This window comes from Papaver somniferum, chromosome 11 (assembly GCF_003573695.1).
Source record: "Papaver somniferum cultivar HN1 chromosome 11, ASM357369v1, whole genome shotgun sequence".
Taxonomy (NCBI): domain Eukaryota; kingdom Viridiplantae; phylum Streptophyta; class Magnoliopsida; order Ranunculales; family Papaveraceae; genus Papaver; species Papaver somniferum.
In genome coordinates, this window is record NC_039368.1 from 137,167,509 (window position 1) to 137,187,098 (window position 19,590).

General features: G+C 37.6%; 1 protein-coding gene across 1 annotated transcript; it reads left to right on the forward strand.

Moving 5' to 3' along the window:
• The first annotated feature begins 15,312 nt into the window (after positions 1–15,312).
• Positions 15,313–18,056, forward strand: LOC113325288. The gene is made up of 3 exons (XM_026573487.1): positions 15,313–15,766; positions 15,821–17,040; positions 17,871–18,056. The coding sequence occupies exons 1-3, from the start codon at positions 15,313–15,315 to the stop codon at positions 18,054–18,056; spliced, it is 1,860 nt and encodes a 619-aa protein (XP_026429272.1).
• The last annotated feature ends 1,534 nt before the right edge of the window (positions 18,057–19,590 follow it).

Genomic DNA, 19,590 nt, shown 5'->3' on the forward strand with positions numbered 1-19,590 from the left:
CCATATAGGATGGGTTTATAAGTGGTGTCTAAAGGTAGTGCAATTACCTATATATCTTTAAACACTTTAAATTATTAGAGTGCCCTTATCCTCAAAAACCAAAACTCAAAAATCAAAATAACCTATAAATTTAAACATCTTGGACTCTAATTCAATCAAGCAATTAATCAAGCAAAGGAAACACGAATCAAAGTGGGCGATGTTGGAGTGCGAAATCTAAATCTCAATTGCTCTCAGATATATTTTAGAATGTATCTGTAACAAACTCATCTTGTATTTGATTGATTTTATTTTGTTTGATCGATAGAATATGATTTCAAAGATAGAATTAGGGTTTTCAGAAGATCAGTTCGGTTGATCTCTGAATATTAATTTTGAGTCGAACCTAGTATATGATTTAGAGACACTATGTTCGGCTAATGCGACTTTGCTAGATTTTGTTCAAATCATCCGAACCTAGCATTTTTCTTCGTTTAAATTTTCAGAAGATCAGTTCGGCTGATCTTGAAATATTAATTTTGAGCCGAACCTAGTGTATGATTTAGAGAAACACTATGTTCGGCTGATGCGACTTTGCTAGATTTTGTACGAATCAGCCAAACCTAAAATTCGTCAGTTACAGAGTGAATTTCGGTTGATAACTTGCCAGCCAGACTTCTTTATTTTTTTTTTGAAAATATACTTAGGTTCGGCTGACAAGTTATCAGCTTCATCTGGTCAATAGATCTGGGTTTCAAAATTTCAATTTTTTGACAAATTCAACTTATAAAAAGGACATTAAACCTCGTATAGAAGTCTACGTCTGATTTGAATCACACATTTTGGTCACTTCTAATCACTAAAATTTCAAAACCAAAGTTTTTTTGCACTTCTTCTTCTTCTTCTTCTTCTTCCTCTCAAAAATCCCAACTCTCTCACATAAATTTGATTTCTCTACTAATTTTCCACTAATAATTTATTTTTTAATCAATCCTTAAAATTCCTAATTAATCAAATTTAATCATATATAATAATTAACACTAATTATGTAAGGATACTTATGCCATTATCAAAAAGGGTGGATAAGGGGTGATGTTGTTTTTTATTTAGTGACCCTATTTTGGCAATATTTAGTATGCCTCAAAAAAATTCGGTATGCCATGAAACATGTTTCTTCTTTTTTTGCGCTGATAGCCCATTGTTAGTTATTGAAGACTAATTAATTATTTCCTAAAGTTAGTCGTGGTTATTTAGGGAAGGGGTTTCCTAAACCGGTTAGAATTCTTGGTGGCCAAGTTTATAACCTATATAAATAGGTATTTAGGACTTGTATAATTTGTGCATTGTGCAGAAAACGATTAAGAGATCGGTGAGAGATTTCTTGCATAGATTTTAGGTCTAAAGTTAGGGTTTCGTTGTGAGAGCATATTGGTGAGGAACAAGAGGCAAGGTTATCGTCTCGGGTAAGAAGACGAAGGATCTTATGGATAAACTTGAAAAGTTGTATCAAAAGTCATCAACCTCGGGGAAGATTATGTTGTGTGAACAATTATTTAATCTGAAGTTGCAAGAAGACGAAGCGATTTCATCACATCTTGGGAAGTTTAAATCAATTATTTCTCAGCTTTCAAAAGTTAGTATTAGTTTTGATGATGAAGTTCAAGCTTTACGGTTGTTGTCGTCACTACCAAAGAGTTGGGAGACTGCAAGGACAACCATAAGCAATTCTGCAGGGAGCGAGAAGTTGAAGCTTGATGATGTGCAACAAAGGTTGATCGCTGAAGAGGAGAGAAGAATAGAACAAGGTTATGTTTCTAGTTCTTCAAGCTCGTCCTTAAGTATGCATGATGAAGATAGAGGCATGAGTTCAAATAGGAACAACAACAACAAATCTAGATGGAAGTCTAGAGGGAAGTCTAGGGGGGATCTCAATCTCGACCTAGAGGTGTTGTTGAGTGTTGGGCGTGTAAGAAAGTAGGACACTTCAAGGGCGATTGTACGGAAAACAAATGTGCTAATAATGGTGGAAACAAAGGTAATCAAGAAGAGGTCAACGTAGTTGCAGCTGCGGAACCGGTGAAGGACCTTGATGATAACAAGAAGATGATTACGGTAGGTTTTCTACTACTCTCTGAGGACAAGCAAGATGAGTCTTGGATTATAGACTCGGGAGCTTCTTTCCATGCAGCGGGTGATAAGAGTATTATGATCTCTTATAAAGAAGGATACTGTGGCCAAGTATTCTTGGGTGACGACGAAGCATGCGACATCATCGGTTTGGGTGATGTGATCTTGAAAGTCAGTGGTTCGACATGGAAATTGAAGGATGTACGACACGTTCCAAATTTGAAGAAGAACTTGGTGTCTGTGGGCCAAGTTTGTGATGATGACTGTGAAGTTGTGTTAGCGAAACACAATTGGAAAGTAAAGAAAGGGGCTATGGTGTTAGCTCGTGGAGTTAGAGTCGGTACTCTATACCGGACTTCAGATGGAACTGCTTTAGCAGTGGTGAAGACACTAACTTATGGCATAGAAGATTAGGGCGCATGAGTGAGAAGAACATGAAGATTCTATGTTCGGGAGGATATCTACCTAAGGTGAAGTCTCTTGATATGAGTTTTTGTGAAGACTGCGTTCTTGGAAAGCAAAAACGAGTTAGTTTTAGCAGAGGAGGAAGAGACTTGAGAAGTGCAGAACTTGATTTGGTTCACACGCATGTATGAGAACCAATTGATGTTGCATCTTACAGCGGGTTCCAGTATTATGTCACCTTTATTGATGATCACTCAAGGAAGGTGTGACTTTACTTCATGAAGAATAAGTTCGAGGTGTATGAAGTGTTTAAGAAGTGGAAAGCTTTGGTTGAAACAGAAACTGGTCTGAAGTCGAAGTGTCTAAGGTCAGACAACGGTGGTGAGTATGACAAGACAGAATTCTTACAGTTATGTGCTACGAATGGAATTCGTTTGGAGAGGACAGTTCCAAGGACACCACAGGAGAATGGAGTAGAAGAACGTATGAATTGGATGTTGAATGCACGTGCAAGGTGCATGAGGTTGCATTCTGGTTTTCCCGAGACCTTCTGGGCACATGCAACAGAGACGGCTGCTTATCTAATTAACATGACACCTAGTAGTCCATTAGATATGAAGATACCAGAGGAGGTTTGGACTGACAAAAAGGTAAATATTTCCTATTTTAATGTTCATCTGAGTCCCGGTGAGAGATCTAAGATAGGTTCTCAAGCAAAGAAGTGTATATTCCTTGGTTATGGAATTGACGCTTTTGGGTATAAACTTTGGGACTATGAGGGTCACAAAGTTATTAGAAGTAGAGATGTCACTTTTAATGAGAATGAGCTGTACAAGGACAGGAATACAACACAAGTTGAAGATGTCAGGTCAAGCAACGTCGATAAGGAGTTGTATATCGATATTGATGATGTTTCTAGAAGAAGTGTGGAACAAGAAGAGCATGATGTTGCTGACGGCAGAGAAGTACAAGTTCAAGAAACTTCTACTGCAGTGGGAGTTATTCCTACAGTTTCACAAGAAGTACGAATATTGTCAAGAACTCCTAAACCAAACCCAAGGTATGCTTTGAATTATCTATTACTTACGGTTGGAAGCGAACCTGGAGATATTAAGGAAGCACTAGCGGTTGATGATTCAATCAAGTGGAAACTTAATTGCTATGGAGGATGAGATAAATTCACTTGATGAGAATGTCACTTGGGTGTTAGTAAAATTACCAAGAGGTAAGAAGGAGTTGCATAACAAGTGGGTTTATCTGATGAAATCTGAAGCAAATGGAGAAATTCGCTACAAGGCGAGGTTGGTTGTAAAAGGTTTCCAGCAAAAACCCGGTGTTGATTACAACGAGATATTTTCTCCAGTTGTGAAGATGACTACTATTCGAGTAGTGTTAAGTCTAGTGGCTTCTGAAGATCTCTACCTTGAACAGTTGGATGTAAAAACAACTTTTCTTCATGGTGACCTATATGAAGAAATTTACATGAAGCAGCAGCCAGAAGGATTCATAGTAAAAGGCAAGGAAGAGATGGTGTGCAAGCTAAAGAAGAGTTTGTATGGTTTAAAACAAGCCCCGAGACAGTGGTACAAGAAGTTTGATAACTTCATGCATAGAATTGGTTACTCACGTTGTAATGCAGATCATTGTTGTTACTTCAAAAGGAATGGTTCTGACTACATCATATTACTACTGTATGTGGATGATATGTTGGTTGCCGGAACATCTCTACAAGAAGTTGAAAATTTGAAGAAACAATTAGCAAGTGAGTTTGCTATGAAAGATCTTGGTGAAGCAAAGCAGATTCTTGGTATGAGGATCATAAGAGACAGAGCTAAGGGTGTACTTATGCTTAGTCAGGCTGAATATATTGATCGAGTGTTGAAAAGGTTCAATATGGAGTATGCTAAACCAATTAGTTCTCCACTTGGAAGTCAAATTCGTCTTTCAAGTATGCAGTGTGCGAAAACAAATGAAGAAAAGGAGTACATGGCTAACGTACCATATTCTTCGCCTGTTGGGATTCTAATGTATGCTATGGTGTGCACGAGACCGGATATTGCACATGCAGTGGGAGTAGTGAGTAGATATGCAAGCAACCCAGGAACAAGAGACAAGGTTATCGTCTCGGGTAATCATTGCGGTGTAACCAAGGATTTGCTGGGATTCACACGACGCCGTAATCGTTTTTCTTCATAGTGGATTTGAGTTGGTGCGGCTCAAAGTGGACGTAGACAATATATACAAGTTGTATGTATTGGTTGAACCACTATAAATCTTGTATCTTGTGAGTTGATTTATCTTTCTCGTATTATTATGGTTGCTTGTGCTTGGTTTACTTATTATTCATCATAATATCTCAAGATCCGTTATTCCGCGGTTGTCAGTGATTATTCCCTAAGAAAATCCTGATACCCATGTAGGACCATTAGAGTAAGCATCTAATCCATTGCCAATTGGCGGTTAGAAATGCAACCCTAATGCGTTATATACAAAATTCTTGGAATAGTTGGTTTGGGAGTAATTACTAACACATAACTTAGTCTTAAGATTGGTACTCAAGTTCAGAAATGAGAAATCTGTCCGCTGATGTTGAAGACCTGTTCTGCAAACTCAAAATACGCTGAGCAGGCTTTAATAGAGAATCTGTATTGACTTATCCAAACCCCATTAGTTTGTTCAATATTTGGTTTAAATAAAAACCATTAGCATGTTATGTACTGATTTTTCAGTTTAACGTCGATTTTCCCCTAGTTATTTTCGCACAAAATTGATTAAAAAGACCAAAATCAACAATTCCTGGGTGAAATGGACAGTTAGATTTTGATACTGTTTAAATGGACAAAAATGTAAAAATAGGCAGGATGTAACCAGTTTCATCGTGCCCATTTTCAAATATTTTTTCTTATTTTTAATTTACACAGGATGTATCCAGTTTCATCCTTGCGATTTTTTAAATTTAAGTTAGGATGAAACAAGTTTCATCCTTACTATTTTTTTTTGGCTATTTCACCCAAATTATTTTTTACTCGTTCATTTGAACCGTGATTTAAAAATATTTGGACAAATGACCCATTTTCCGTTATTTTAGTTCATTGTCAAGCTTACATATTTAGTAAACTGGGAGTTGGTGTGTAAACCAATTAAAAAAGGAGGACTTGGTATTAGGTGTTTAAAGAAGGTAATGGCATTGGAGATTCTCCAGGAAAAAAGAAAAATCAGTCATGGAGGTCATCCATAGCAAATTTGGTCGCGGGGACTCCTTTTTGTTTCAGAGAATGTTACTTCGGCTCAAGGTCGTTACTGGAAGCAGATTATTTCAACTCAACTTTTGTAAAAGAAAACTCAATGTTCTCAGCCAATTCTGGCTGCCAAACTTCCTTCTGGTATGACAGCAGGTGGTGCTCATGAGAAACCACTTGAGGATCTAGCTACTCTGATCTACAATCTTAATTTCTAGATTCAAACATACACCGGCGGTGGACTTTATTTTGCATGACAATAAATCTAAGAATAAGCCTAACTAAAATATCTTTAGAGAATAAAAAGACCAATCAGGAGAGGCTCATCCAAGCTACCAGAGGCTCGGCAAGGCTACACGATTACACCTTTAGAGAGTAAAAAGACCAATCAGGAGAGGCTCAGCCAAGCTACCAGAGGCTCCGCAAGGCTACACGATTACACCTTTAGAGAGTGAAAAGACTAATTAGGAGAGGCTCAGACAAGCTACCAGAGGCTCCGCAAGGCTACACGATTACACCTACACCTAGTCATTAGGAGCGTTTGCAAATGGCTGATATCCCATGTAGGACTATTAGTGTTGGAGTCTTGCAACAATAGAAGAGACGTCAGATGTATCAAACAATAAATATAAAGAACCGTATCAAACAACTCTACCACGAGCAAATTGATGAGGGCAGAATCACAGGTTCAACAAGCTGTCCTTAACACATTAGTTCACGGGTATACTATAAAGTAATGCTAAACCCCAACGTGCAAAGATGTGTCCAGGATAAGAATTCCCGATATAACTTGTATTAGCACAATACAAGTTACCACTCTTAAACTCAGCAACGGGGATGGAAGTAAAACGCCGCACGAAAATAAAAGCAAGAAGATGAAAAAAAGTAGACCTAGAGATGGTCGCTTCTTGTGTGTTTTGAAAAGAGATTTTCGAGTTATATTTATAGAAAAATTAACTTGCAAATCAAGTTAGGTTTAAGTATTTTCTTATAAAACGAGTTTTGTTTCTTGTAAAACAATTAAACACAAAAAAAGAATTTTTCCATAAATAAAACTCTTATATAAATTATTTATCAAGTTAAAAACTTGCAAAAAATAATTTCAAGTAGACACGGACTTGGTGCTGGGTACACGTGCATGGGCATGGGTCTAAACATGTATTTTTCGCTCCACCCACATTGTTTTACAACATATTTCCATGAGAACATGGTAATATAGTGGAGCACTTCTTTAGTTTTGCACAATGTGGGACTAAAAGTTCCATTTCATTCACTCAAAAATGAGTGAGTATCCTTAGACCATTAGACATGAGATCAAACCACACCAAAACAAAAAAATCATTTATTAAATAACTCATTTTCTCCAACAATTAGTATGAGCATCCAATCCATTGCCAATTGGCCATTAGTAGTGTATTCCGTAGATATTATGCGCCGTCCATTGTGGGACAAACTAATTATATTGGCAGATAATAACTTATCCTGAGGATTACTTGAAACTGAAAAGTCCGTTGTTTATGCCGTATTGCCATGTTCTAATTCTTCAATACTGTGAAGAAAATATAACTTGATCTCAAGATTAGTTAAGAAAATATAAAGTTCAAGCTAAAAAGATCTGTCCTTTGCATGCTGTTTAAGACTTGTTCTACAACTCTTAAGTAAACGGATCAGCATCATTGGAGAATCTGTACTTCACCTGACGTGTTTTATACTAGCAATAAGACAGTGTTTGTATTTGGTTTATTGGTTGGCCGAATTTTGCAGGTATAATTTGTGAAGTATTTGTGGCTAATTATGCTTATCTAAATTTCCTCCCAATATAGAGCACAGGTTTCAGTTGTTCACTACTTTGTGCATGCCAATATATATGGATTAGTAAAACCTAAATTCGGAAATTTACTTTTTATCTTCTTTTATTAGGGAAACTAATATTAATTCGTTGTTAACTATTCTTTTTTTACTGCAACATATTAGTTCGTTGCAGCAGAAATGCTTAAACTGTTAGCTGCCATGCATGGAGGGGTTATTTTACTAGTGAAAAACTGCTTTTTCTTGGCCTAAATTTGAATACTTAAGAATGTTTTTATTTTGCTCAACCTCAAATTTTTTTTGGTTGCTGTATATTTTGTTCGACACATTGTGTTCAACACAATTTTTGCCTTGGTTAAGTTCAGTTGCTGTACATTCAGTGAACACGATAACCTAACCTAACATTTGATAAGTTAAACTGCTCCACCCAGTCATCCACCATCTTCAACGAATTGCTTGTCCGAGAACACCGCAGTTCCTTTCACTATGGACCCCGGCCGCTGCTCACCCGGCCCTACTCTTGGTTATTATTATTGGGTGGTTCCTAAACTGGATAAGGGGAGGCCCATAAAGACGAGTGAATTGTCCAAAAGTTTCTATTTAGAGCATCTCCAATGGGAGGATGTTAGGCTCCATTTTTTAAGGCTTGTGTCATTTTTTACTAAGAATCATCTCCAATGGAAATGTGAAGAGATATTGTGAAGATGATTTGGCAGGTAGTTAGATTAACATCCTCCAAGAGCATCTCCAAGAGAAGGTGTACAAAATCCTATGTGGATTTTTTATTTAGTCCTTTAATTTATGGGGTCTAAACATAGAGTAAATATAGGACCTCAAATCTAAAAGACTATCTTTAATAATGAGAATTTGAACCTTTAGAATTAAAAGAAAATTCTAAAAACATGACGCGGAGGTGCAACCGGAGGAGTAGATAACACTTTCTTGAACACCTTCATATTTAGTAATCGGTCCCTCCTAACTTGTAGGACCCTACTGTTGGAGATGAATTTATACCATACGGGGGTTTAAAATCCTATGTGTCACTTAAAATAAATAAATCTACCCTCTGTTGGAGATGCTCTAACAGAACCTCTGGTTTCAGAGGATCACCTAAACGATGTGAAGATATCTTTCCAGATTTTTAATGTAAAATTAGTTATTTGTTCCCCAAAATATATTTTTCAAATTAAAAGAATATAATGGTAGCCAATAAGATTGTTCCAAATAGATTCCCAAATAAAATTAGACTCTATCGGTTGGAGATGATTTTCTTGAACTTCTTGCATCTAAGAGCTTCTCCAATGGTGGTTGTGTGTGTTTCCTAGGTGGCAACACAAATAAGACATCCTTACTCCAATTTTTCCTTAAGTTTCGGGAGGAAAAGTAGTTCATCTCCAATGGTGTTGTTTGTGATTTTTTAAGGATTAAATGTAAATTTTATTTTTAGTAATTTTTAGATTTTATTAGAGCTAAAAATGGTTATTTAATATATTTTGAATTAATTTAGGTAAGCAAAAGCTTATTAGGATAGTTTTACGTTGTCAAGGTGAATGTCTAGTTTTAGACATTCACCTTGACAATGTCTAAAAAAATTTAAGCCATGTCATCTTCATATTGATTTAAGAAGTTGAGTTGGAGAAGAATTTTAGAGAAAATAAATGTCTATCCTATGTGGACTTAAACATTTTCTTCACATACATTCCATTGGAGAAGTTTTAAGGAAATTTTCAATACAAATCAGCAAAGAATGTTTACTTTATCCGTCCATATACGTAGGACAAGGATGTATCATTGGAGATGTTCTTATAAGACATTTTTTTTCTGTATAAAAAAGCACGTCAATGAATTGGCCTAACCTTCTGCGATTTCTCTTTGATATAGTTGATGATGAGTATGCCGATGGTTACGAATGGGAAGAACGATTCTAAAGGTGATAATAGCGGCCCTAATGTTCATCTTTTTCGTGACATAATAACCTACAATATACTCACGAGGATTCCAGGTAAGGATTTGTATCGGTTCAGGTGCGTATGCAAACAATGGTACAACTTAATAAGGATTTGTATTCGGTTCAGGTGCGTATGCAAACAATGGTACAACTTAATGTACGATGCTTTGTTCTAATCTTTCTATTTGCCATATACAAATAAACCAAAAGATTTCATCTTCCTTGAACGTGAATATATCGTGCCAGAAGACCACCAGAAAAAACAAACCACGTATAACTTTGTTTTCTTTAATTGCGATGAGAAGGGAGAGAAGTTGGTTCCTTTTCGACTACCAGCTGAAGGAGATTTTAGTGGTTCTCTATGCGGTTCCTATATTTACATGGAACACTCTTTAAATGATACGTTGCTTTTATCTTTCCGATATTGTGTCCTGGATCAACATAAATTATTTGTTCATAACCTAAGTACTGCTAGTTGGGTGTATATAGGCACAAATCATGACATGCCTATTCATAGTCATGTTTGTTTGGCGTATGACCCGATCATCTCAAAATATAAGGTAGTTGCATATTCTGATCGGATCTTCTGTATCCTCAGTGACATGAATTGGAGCTATGCTTCAATGCCCGACCATTTATTAGATTTCATAATAGATGATAAATTACTTTTTACACTGGTTATGCAAATCAAGGGATAATGCACTAAAACAAGATGGAGCATACATAGTTAGACTTGATACTAGCGAGGAAAAAGTGTCAACCATTAGACTCCCTGTAAAGGCTTTACAATATTACTGGCCAAAGTACCCTGGTCTGCTAGAGATAGGAGGATTGCTATGGTTTTTCCACTCTGGTGCGTTGGATTCTGATGGAGTGCAGTTTTGGTATTTGAAGAAGAAGAAGAATGATAAATGTGGTTATGAGGATGATGAATGGGTTATGACTTGGAATATTAACTTAACAACAGAGATTAGCTTACTTGAGCTGAAAAGATCAAGTACTCTAGGATCCAATGTTTTTTGGAACCTGTATCGAGAATCGTCTTATTTCCCTGTGTTCTTTGTCATGGATCCACAATGCAAAATCGTGTTTACCCATTTAGACGATGATAGCAAACATATGTATGTCTGCTCTTATGATACTGAGTTAAACCGAGGGAAATTGATTTGTGCAAGAAAAACAAATGGAATTGTGCACTATTGGCATGGCAATAACACTGCTTTATGAACTTGGAGATGTTGAAGAAACCCACCATGGAATTGGTGGTGCAAATGGTTCACAACAGCTGAAGCTAGCATTATATTAGCTGTTGTTTTTGATTTTGTAGATTTTCATCTTTACTAGATTTATTTCATTTTTGTGCTTCTATAGCTTTTGCTTTCGCTTATAAAACGGTTTTGAGCATTGTCCGCCTAGTTGGTAGAGACGTCGATTCCTTGCTGCACTTACAGTATTTAAATTCTCTAATTTTTCATTATTATCTTTATCTATCGATTCTTTTAAAATAACTTACTAGCTAACATGTCAGACCAATAAGGATAAAGCGTTAGAAGGTGCTCATCCTCAATAAGGTCTTGTCATCCATGAGCTATATAATTTTCTCTACATGCCTACATGAGCTATATAATTTTATGTCAGTGCCTTTACCTGCCTACATGAGCTATATAATTTTCTCTCCGAATACTTGGAAATTCAACGGCATATTCTCCAAGAATAAGATGACCAAAATGGCTTTTGGAATTGTTGTGGGAGTCGAAAACTCCAACCATCGCAGACCAGACAAAAAGATGTCACGACCTGGGGCACCATCAGAAACAAAAAATTAACAACAAATGCCGTTAAAAAAATTTAATTGCGTCTGCCGGGATCGAACCCGGGTCTATTGCTTGGAAGGCAAATATCCTAACAGTTGGACTACAATCGCTTCATTACATGCAATAGCTTTTTAACATCTTAACGTAGATCAGGTGGTGGAAAGTGGAAACCCCCACGTCATTTGGAAAGTGATGATTATGAAAGCAATCCCAAGAGTAACAACTAATGCATATGATACTGTCATGAAAGACTGGAAAATACACCCAATTTTCAAGCTAGTTATGTTTCAGAACAAGATGTGACTATAGTAGTACGATGGTAAGTTAATATGGACTTTTAAAATTCGTCGATACCAAAGATTTTAGCACTAAAATCTTTGAGATAACGAAAAAAGAAAGTTCATACTAGCTTTTAAGGTTTAAAATGCAATGTACCTTACATCGCATTTTAGTATACTATGTGTTGTATAAGGTAGTAATATAATTTTTTTCCGGGAAAATATCTTACTATCCAGTAAGACACTCTTTATCCCACTACCCTAGATATACCCATCAAATTTACCTAAACCCTAGTAATGTTTTTTTTTTTTTCTTTCTGTAGACAGCACGTATGCTGAACTATTCTTCTTCGAAGGGATCTAAAGATGATAATGGCGGTCATAATGTTCATCTTTCTCATGACATCATAATCTATAATATACTCACAAGGATTCCAGTCTACATTGGTTTAGGTGCGTATCCCAACAATGGAACAACTTATTCATTGAGTCTTTATTCAAATCTTTGATGATAATGGCATTCATAATGTTCATTTTTCTCATGACATCATAATCTATAATCTGGTTACTGCAAGCTGGTTGTACATGGGCATGGCACAGCGTAGAGTTAAAAAGTTGTGTAATGCTTTTTTGGCTTATGATCCAATCGCATCAAAATACAGAGTGGTTGCATATTCTCCTTGGAAAATTAGTATCCTCAGTGACATAAAATGGAGGTGTGTTTCAATGCCCGACCATTTAATAGATTTCGTGATGGATATTTCTTCTCTACCTGTTTCTGTAAATAATTGTTTTTACTGGATATGTAGAAAATTATATCGTGGTTCAAATTACTCAAATCGAGAATATGTAAAGTTACTCATACTTGATGTTAATACGGGTAAAATGTCTACAATTAAACTCCCTACAAAGGATATGTTCCACCCGTCTTATTATCGTGGCCTCCTCGAGATGGGAGGATCACTACTGTTTTTCAATTCGGATTCGATAAATCATCCAATGGACTTTTGGTATTTGAAGAAGAAGAATAGCAGTTAACTTAATGGAAGAGACTAGTTTACGACAACCGAAAAGAAATACGAGTATTAGTGGTGATTTAGGATCATTTTCATTGATGTATCCAGCAGGTAAGACCAACTGGCGCCCTCTTTTATTTGTCATGGATCCAAAATGCAGAATCGTGTTTACTTATAAAGACAACAAAGATAAACATTATGTGTGGTCTTATGATATTCCATTAAACCAATGGAGTTTGGTGTATGAAAGGCAAACAAGGAAAGGTATTCACTACTGGCATGACAACACTGCATTTATCTTTGGGTAGTTTGGTGTTAGTGGAGCGTCTTCGGGGATGTTATATCCTCATGTTAGTAACAATATTGTGTAGAATTTGGCATACAGAGAGCAGACAGGATTCACAGAAAAGTTTAATATCTACATGGTATTAAATTTAATCAAATACTGGTCTCTGTTCTGTCATATAGCAATTTACAGGAATCATATTTATAGCTAACTGCGTATCAAAAACATATTTATAACTAACTGAAGAAAGAAAAAAAACGTGTCCTACTTCTTAGGAACTAAGAACCCACTAACAAAACAGACTAACTACTTGTAGAAAATGGCTAAAGACTCGGATCATCATGGTACGACTGGACCATGGACTTACTCAACACAAAACAAACTTACGGTAACCTTAAACTCCACCTTGATAGATGATTGATTTAAGAAAATATGCTTTAAACAACAAATGGTTATGTAAACAACAAATGGTTTTGCAAACAACTGACTTCTTCAAAGAATACCTCATCAAATTGGAGGTTCACAAAGAGACCTACAACCTGGTCATTTTGAACACCAAAATAAGTAGATTATAAAGTTTAAAAGTATACTTCTCAATGTCAAACTATGAAAGATTGATTCATAATATTCAAACAAACTAAAACAGCCGATAACTTAAGCTTCATCTGCCTTAGCAGCAGCAGCAGCAGCAGGCTGTCCACGAAGACGTCCAGTTCTCCTAGATGCATCATGGCTAACAGTACTGGAACGGTCACCGCCAATATAAATGAAGTTAGGTCCTGCGTGAGGATGCTCAACTGGATTCTTTAATATATGTCCACGAACCTTTTTACTTTTTCTTTTTTTTTTGATCGATTAGCAACAGCAACACCACGAATCCTAGGCCCTCTGTTCCTCTTCACTCTGCATCTGTGGGAAGCGTTTCCTGCCACCAACATGGGATTCTCAGTACTGCCTCCTCCAGCAACTTGGGCAACCACACTATTGTTGTTGTCACAATTCAAGACAGGTTGGACCAACACAGATGTAGGGTTTTCTGAAGGATGAACAACAGGAAAAGTAATGATAGGTTGGCTAACAGTTGCTGGTGGTGGTGCAGAAGATTAAAAAGGTGTAAAAGATTTTTGGACTACGTATTGATTCAGTTTTTATACAGACTGGACTGGAGACGGCACAAAAACACCCTAATTAAACATCGTCCTCTCTAAGAACCCTAATTAGAAAGGATTATTTTTGGGTGAATAGTGGGTCCATACACATGTGGGCCCACCGGATTTTTTATTTTACTTTTTAGTTTAGAGAAACAGTGTAATATAAAATATGTGGGTCAAAAATCACTTTTTTTGCCGATGAGCTCCACAGACAAACTCCGGCGATTAAAAATCAGGGTTTGTCAATGGATTGGTCTCATGCCTGCATCTTCCGGGCTTTGATTTTTTAGCGCCTGCATTTGTTTTTCTGTTATTTTTCCTTCCCTATACCACGACTATTTTCCTTTTCTCCGGTTTTTTCTTTCGACCTAGGGTTTTTGGTTTTCTTTTTAGGGTTTGTGGAGTTTTTCAATTATGCCTTCTTCTACACAGTCTGATGATCCTAGCTGCTCACAAAATTCTTCTCAGCAACCTCCTCCTTCACCTTGGACATCATCTACTCCTCAGTCGTTTCAAACCTTCCACGCTGAGGCTGCTTCACAGATTGGGTATATCCACTGCCCTTTCCAAAAAATTCATAGTTGTATGGATGGTGTTGGAGGCAGAGGCTATGCAAGGGGTTCCTTAGCAAAACATTTACAAGACAGACGTTGTTCCACAGATGACAATAAGATCGGTTGCAGAGCCATAATCTCTAACGATTTTCATGTTTACTGCGCCTGGGAATATGTTCTTCAACAGACACGTTTATGGCTTTGGAGTCATTGTATGACCTTACGAGCCTGGAGAACCTCCTGCAAAGGTTTGGAAGGAGCTCGTCACGCAGCCATCGCCGGTCCTGGTGCTTCAGCAAACTTTCTAATACATGGTATCGTCAGGCCGATATGCTCCTCATTGTCTGTTTTGCGAGATGTCGTTGTTGTGAATTGTGCTGGGGTTGATATTGAAGTTGTAGTTAGTGGTGTCGACTGTGTTGCTCTCACGGAATCAGTTGAGGTTGACGTTGTTGTTGTGTTTGGCGCTGGGGTTGATAGTGAAGTTACAGCTTTGGGGGTCGACTGTGCTTCTCATACAAATTCATTTGAGACTGATGTTCCCAGGAAAGCACCAGAGCAGTATTTCTCGCTCTCGCCTGATCTGCTTAATGCTATTTTCTAGCGGCGGTTTACCACGGTTTCTAACATCCCACATCAATGCAGATTAGGCTTCTCTCGAGCCTTGAAGACTTGTTTGGATGATGTGATGTGTAGACCTACGGATATGTTGTCCTGGATTCGCTTGTTGTTGCTTCCCATTTGCACTTTAAATCTATACAAGCCTACTCGTTCGGCTGAAGAGAAGTCTTCCAACAGGAAGCGACTTCAAATTGCAGCCATCCAGCAGGCTTTGATCACTTGGAAGGAACCAATGGGCTGCCTCACATTGATCTCCAAGATGCTACGCCTCCCATGCCAACAATACTCAGCTAAAAAGGACAAGAAAGACAAGCCAGAAGTGGCTAATTTGAGTGCTTGTCGCAAGAAGATTGGTCACGGGCATTTCGCAGCTGCAATTCATATCTTGTCTTCGAACGGGTTGGCGCCTCGTAATGAGAGCACTTTGTCCGAGTTGCAATCCAAACACCCTACAGCTCCTCCACCCTCTTTTCCGGATGAAGTCGCTATTGGTGACCCAATAACAGTTGACTCAAGGGCTGTAATTGGTGCCATTAAAAGTTTCCCTAGGGGAACTTATTGATGCCGTGATGGTTTACGGGCTCAACATTTAGTCGACGTTTTAAGTGGTGCAGCTGCGGCTGTGGCAGACGAGTTAGCGGCTTCGATTACTGGGGTTGTCAACCTTTGGTTGGAAGGTAACTGCCCTAAGGTTTTAGGTGAGCTCATCGCAAGTGCACCCCTTACACCTTTACTCAAGCCCGGGAGTGGTCTTAGGCCAATAGCAGTTGGTACTATATGGCGCCGTTTGGTCTCTAAGGTGGCTGCTTTCTCAGTTGGTAAGGATATGCAATCCTACTTGGGTGATCATCAGCTTGGTGTTGGAGTGCCGGTGCGGGGAGAGAGTATACTTCATTCTGTCAACAATTTGCTGGAGTTGAAAGGTCACTCGGATAATATGTCAATGTTACTTATTGATTTTTCGAATGCCTTCAACATGGTGAGAAGGTCTTCTCTTATCAAAGAGGTTCGGCTTCATTGTCCGTGTATTTCTCGTTGGGTAGAATTTTGTTATACTAGGCCTGCTAAACTGTACTATGACCAATACATCTTGTCTTCTGCACTCGGTGTTCAACAAGGTGATCCTCTTGGTCCCCTTTTGTTTTCTTTGGCACTCCATCCCCTTGTGAAGTCCATTGCTTCTTGTTGCAAGCTTGATTTGCACGCCTGGTACCTGGATGATGGCACTATCATTGGAGACACTATGGAGGTTGCTCGAGCTTTGAAAATTATTGAGTCTGAAGGACCGGGTAGAGGTCTTCACCTTAATATCAAGAAGACCGAGGTTTTTTGGCCCACTACCGATCCACGCAGTTTGGAGGTAGGTGTTTTCCCCCCGGATATTGGTAGACCTAGCAAGGGAGTTAAGCTTTTGGGTGGACCTGTGAGTTTGGATTTGGATTTCTTGAGTGACATGGCGCTTAATAGGGTGAATAAGACTATTCAGCTAATGTCTTCTATCAAAAAGCTCAGAGATCCCCAGAGTGATATGTTATTACTCCGTAATTGTGTCGGTGTATCTAGACTATATTTTGCTATGCGTACTACTAATCCGACAGCTCTACAACAGGCCTCTGACCTCTTTGACGACCACCTACTCCAATATTTGAGGCTTTTAATCACCGAAGATGGAGATGGGTTTGGACCTTTGCAACAAAGACTGGCCACTCTCCCTATCAAATATGGTGGCCTTGGCATTTATACCATGGCTGACACTAGCACCTATTGCTATCTTGCCTCTTTGAGTCATACTTCCTCTGTGCGGAAGACGATGGTACTCGTTGGAAAGCTATTGCTATCTTGGCATTTATACCATGGCTGACACTAGCACCTATTGCTATCCTGGCATTTATACCATGGCTCACACTAGCACCTAAAAAATAAGGCAAAAATTAAAAGCTCTGAAACATAGCGACAATGGTACTCGTTGGAAAGCTATCGTCGAGGGCTTTCCGAATATATAAAATTTATCATTTTTGGACATATGGTTCAAAAGATATTTAAGTTTTTATTTATTTATTTTTATTAAGAGAGAGAAAAAAGAGAAAAAAAATGGTATTTTTGACACTATCAAAGGACTGTGACATCATTGATGACGTCATCGCGCATGGGTATTGCCCACCCTAGGACCAAACAATAATTTTTGGACCAAATAACAATTTATATTCTTAAAAAGGACCAAACAAACAGTTGACTGGGTCAACTGGACCAAACTAACTCTAATATATTATGTGAAAACTACAGTGAGACCCATTCTCCCATATTTTTCCACTGAGAAACCCACGCTCAAAAAAACTACAGGCGCGCACCCATTTTCTGGAAGAAAATTATTCTCAAACCCACAATTTAAAAAATTATGTTTTCGTCTTTTTTAATGGTCGAATTACACTTCTTCTTCAGTTCCTTTTCCTCTTCCTCCAACTGTGAAGTAATCGTTAAAATCTATGGTACAGGTTCAGGATTTGTCCCACAAGACCTTTATCTTCATGGGTTCTTTAGTGCTTCGATCAAATTACCAGCAGATTATACAGCCGGGGTTGTCGTTGCCTTTTACGTTAGTCCATGGCTCCTTTGATTCATTGATTCTAGAAGTAATTAACACAGCAAATCAAGTCCTCTGTTTTTCAAATTTTTGATTGGAATTTGGATTTGGTTCTACGGATGTCAAACGAAGATATGTTTGAGAGGAACCATGATGAATTAGATTTTGAATTCTTGGGTAATATAAGAGAAAAAGACTGGAAGATTCGAACAAATGTTTATGGGAATGGAAGTACAACAGAGACTTAAAATCGAGTTTAAGGATAGAGTGATCCTTGCCTCGGTTAGTTGAATCTGATCTCTTTATCGTTTTTTTTTCCTCCTTTTATGATTCAACGGTTGTTAGGAATCATGTTTATATAGAGTAGAGAATGTAGAAATAATTTAGGCACACAACTTGTTTCTTATATAGCCTAAATCAGTTTCATAGATACATATAGGCATCTATATTCTTACATGTTGATTTCTTCTGGAATATTCTAATTATATATCCTAACACAGAAATTGGGTTCATACTAGAATTTGAATTAACCATATTTAGTTGAAGTATTCTGATTGGCATACGTAAATTTGCTATATTGCTTGAACTAAAATAAATATGCTTCCTGTACTGAAACGTCTGGAGTTCTGTGATGCTGGCATCGGGGTTAACAGTATGCTTCCTGTACCGAAATTTGCTGAGAGGTTGGAGAATAAAGAACTCGAATGGCAATGACTGGGATCAATGGAGTTGTTTTCTGCTGCCATTTTGAATGATGCTAGTAATTGATGGTGTTGATGATGACTGTGGCAGTGATGGACAGAGAATGGTGGTATTCGGTGTTTCCATTAATGGTGTTGATGAAGTCAGGGAAAGGAGTTGTTTTCACTGTTTCCATTGACAACATGTGATGGAATGAGACAGCAATGAGATTGGTGATGGAGGAGATAAATAAGAATGACTTACCATTGACCCATTGATGGTGATGCTGGAAGATGTTGGGAAGGGAGTTGAGATGCTGTTAACAATGGTTGGAGATCGATAAAAAGTTGTGTTGCAGGTGTTATGCATCTAAAAAAAATTGTTGCATAATTTGTTATGCAGTCCCGAAAATGGTTGCATAAGACGTGATGCAGCTATTATTGTAGGTGGATGACAAGTTATGCGACCCTTTTTTTTGCATAACCTGTTATGCAGTACAGAGAATGGTTGCATAACACGTTATGAAGCTATTTTTTTTTTTAGTATTGAAACCAACAACAAAAAAAGGCTGCATAATACGTAATGCACCTATAATATATCTGCATAACATGTTATGCATCCGAAAATATGACTGCATAATGCGTTATGCATCGAGAAAATTGTTGCACAATCTTTTATGCATCGAGAAAATAGATGCATAAGCATAACCTGATATGCATCCGTAATGCATACTGCATTATGCATCAATTTTTTTTTATGTACGCACTAAAATCAACCAAAACAATGGTTACATAACTTGTTATAGATGCATAACTTTGTTATCCAAATGCATAATTTGTTATGCAGTGGAGAAAATGGTTGCATAATTCGTTATGCGTCTGCAGAATGTGTTATGCATCATTTTTTGGTGGCTGCATAATGGTTATGTATCAATTTTTCGAAAATTTTGCCTAAAATGATGATCACCTCCGATTTTTTCGTGAAAAATAAAAATTTGATATTCTTGTTTGTACTCGTTGCGCAGCTCTCTTAAAAAGATTTCCAACGATATAAAATTTGTAAAATTCCAAGGCACGGATTTTTAGATATGTTATATCCAAG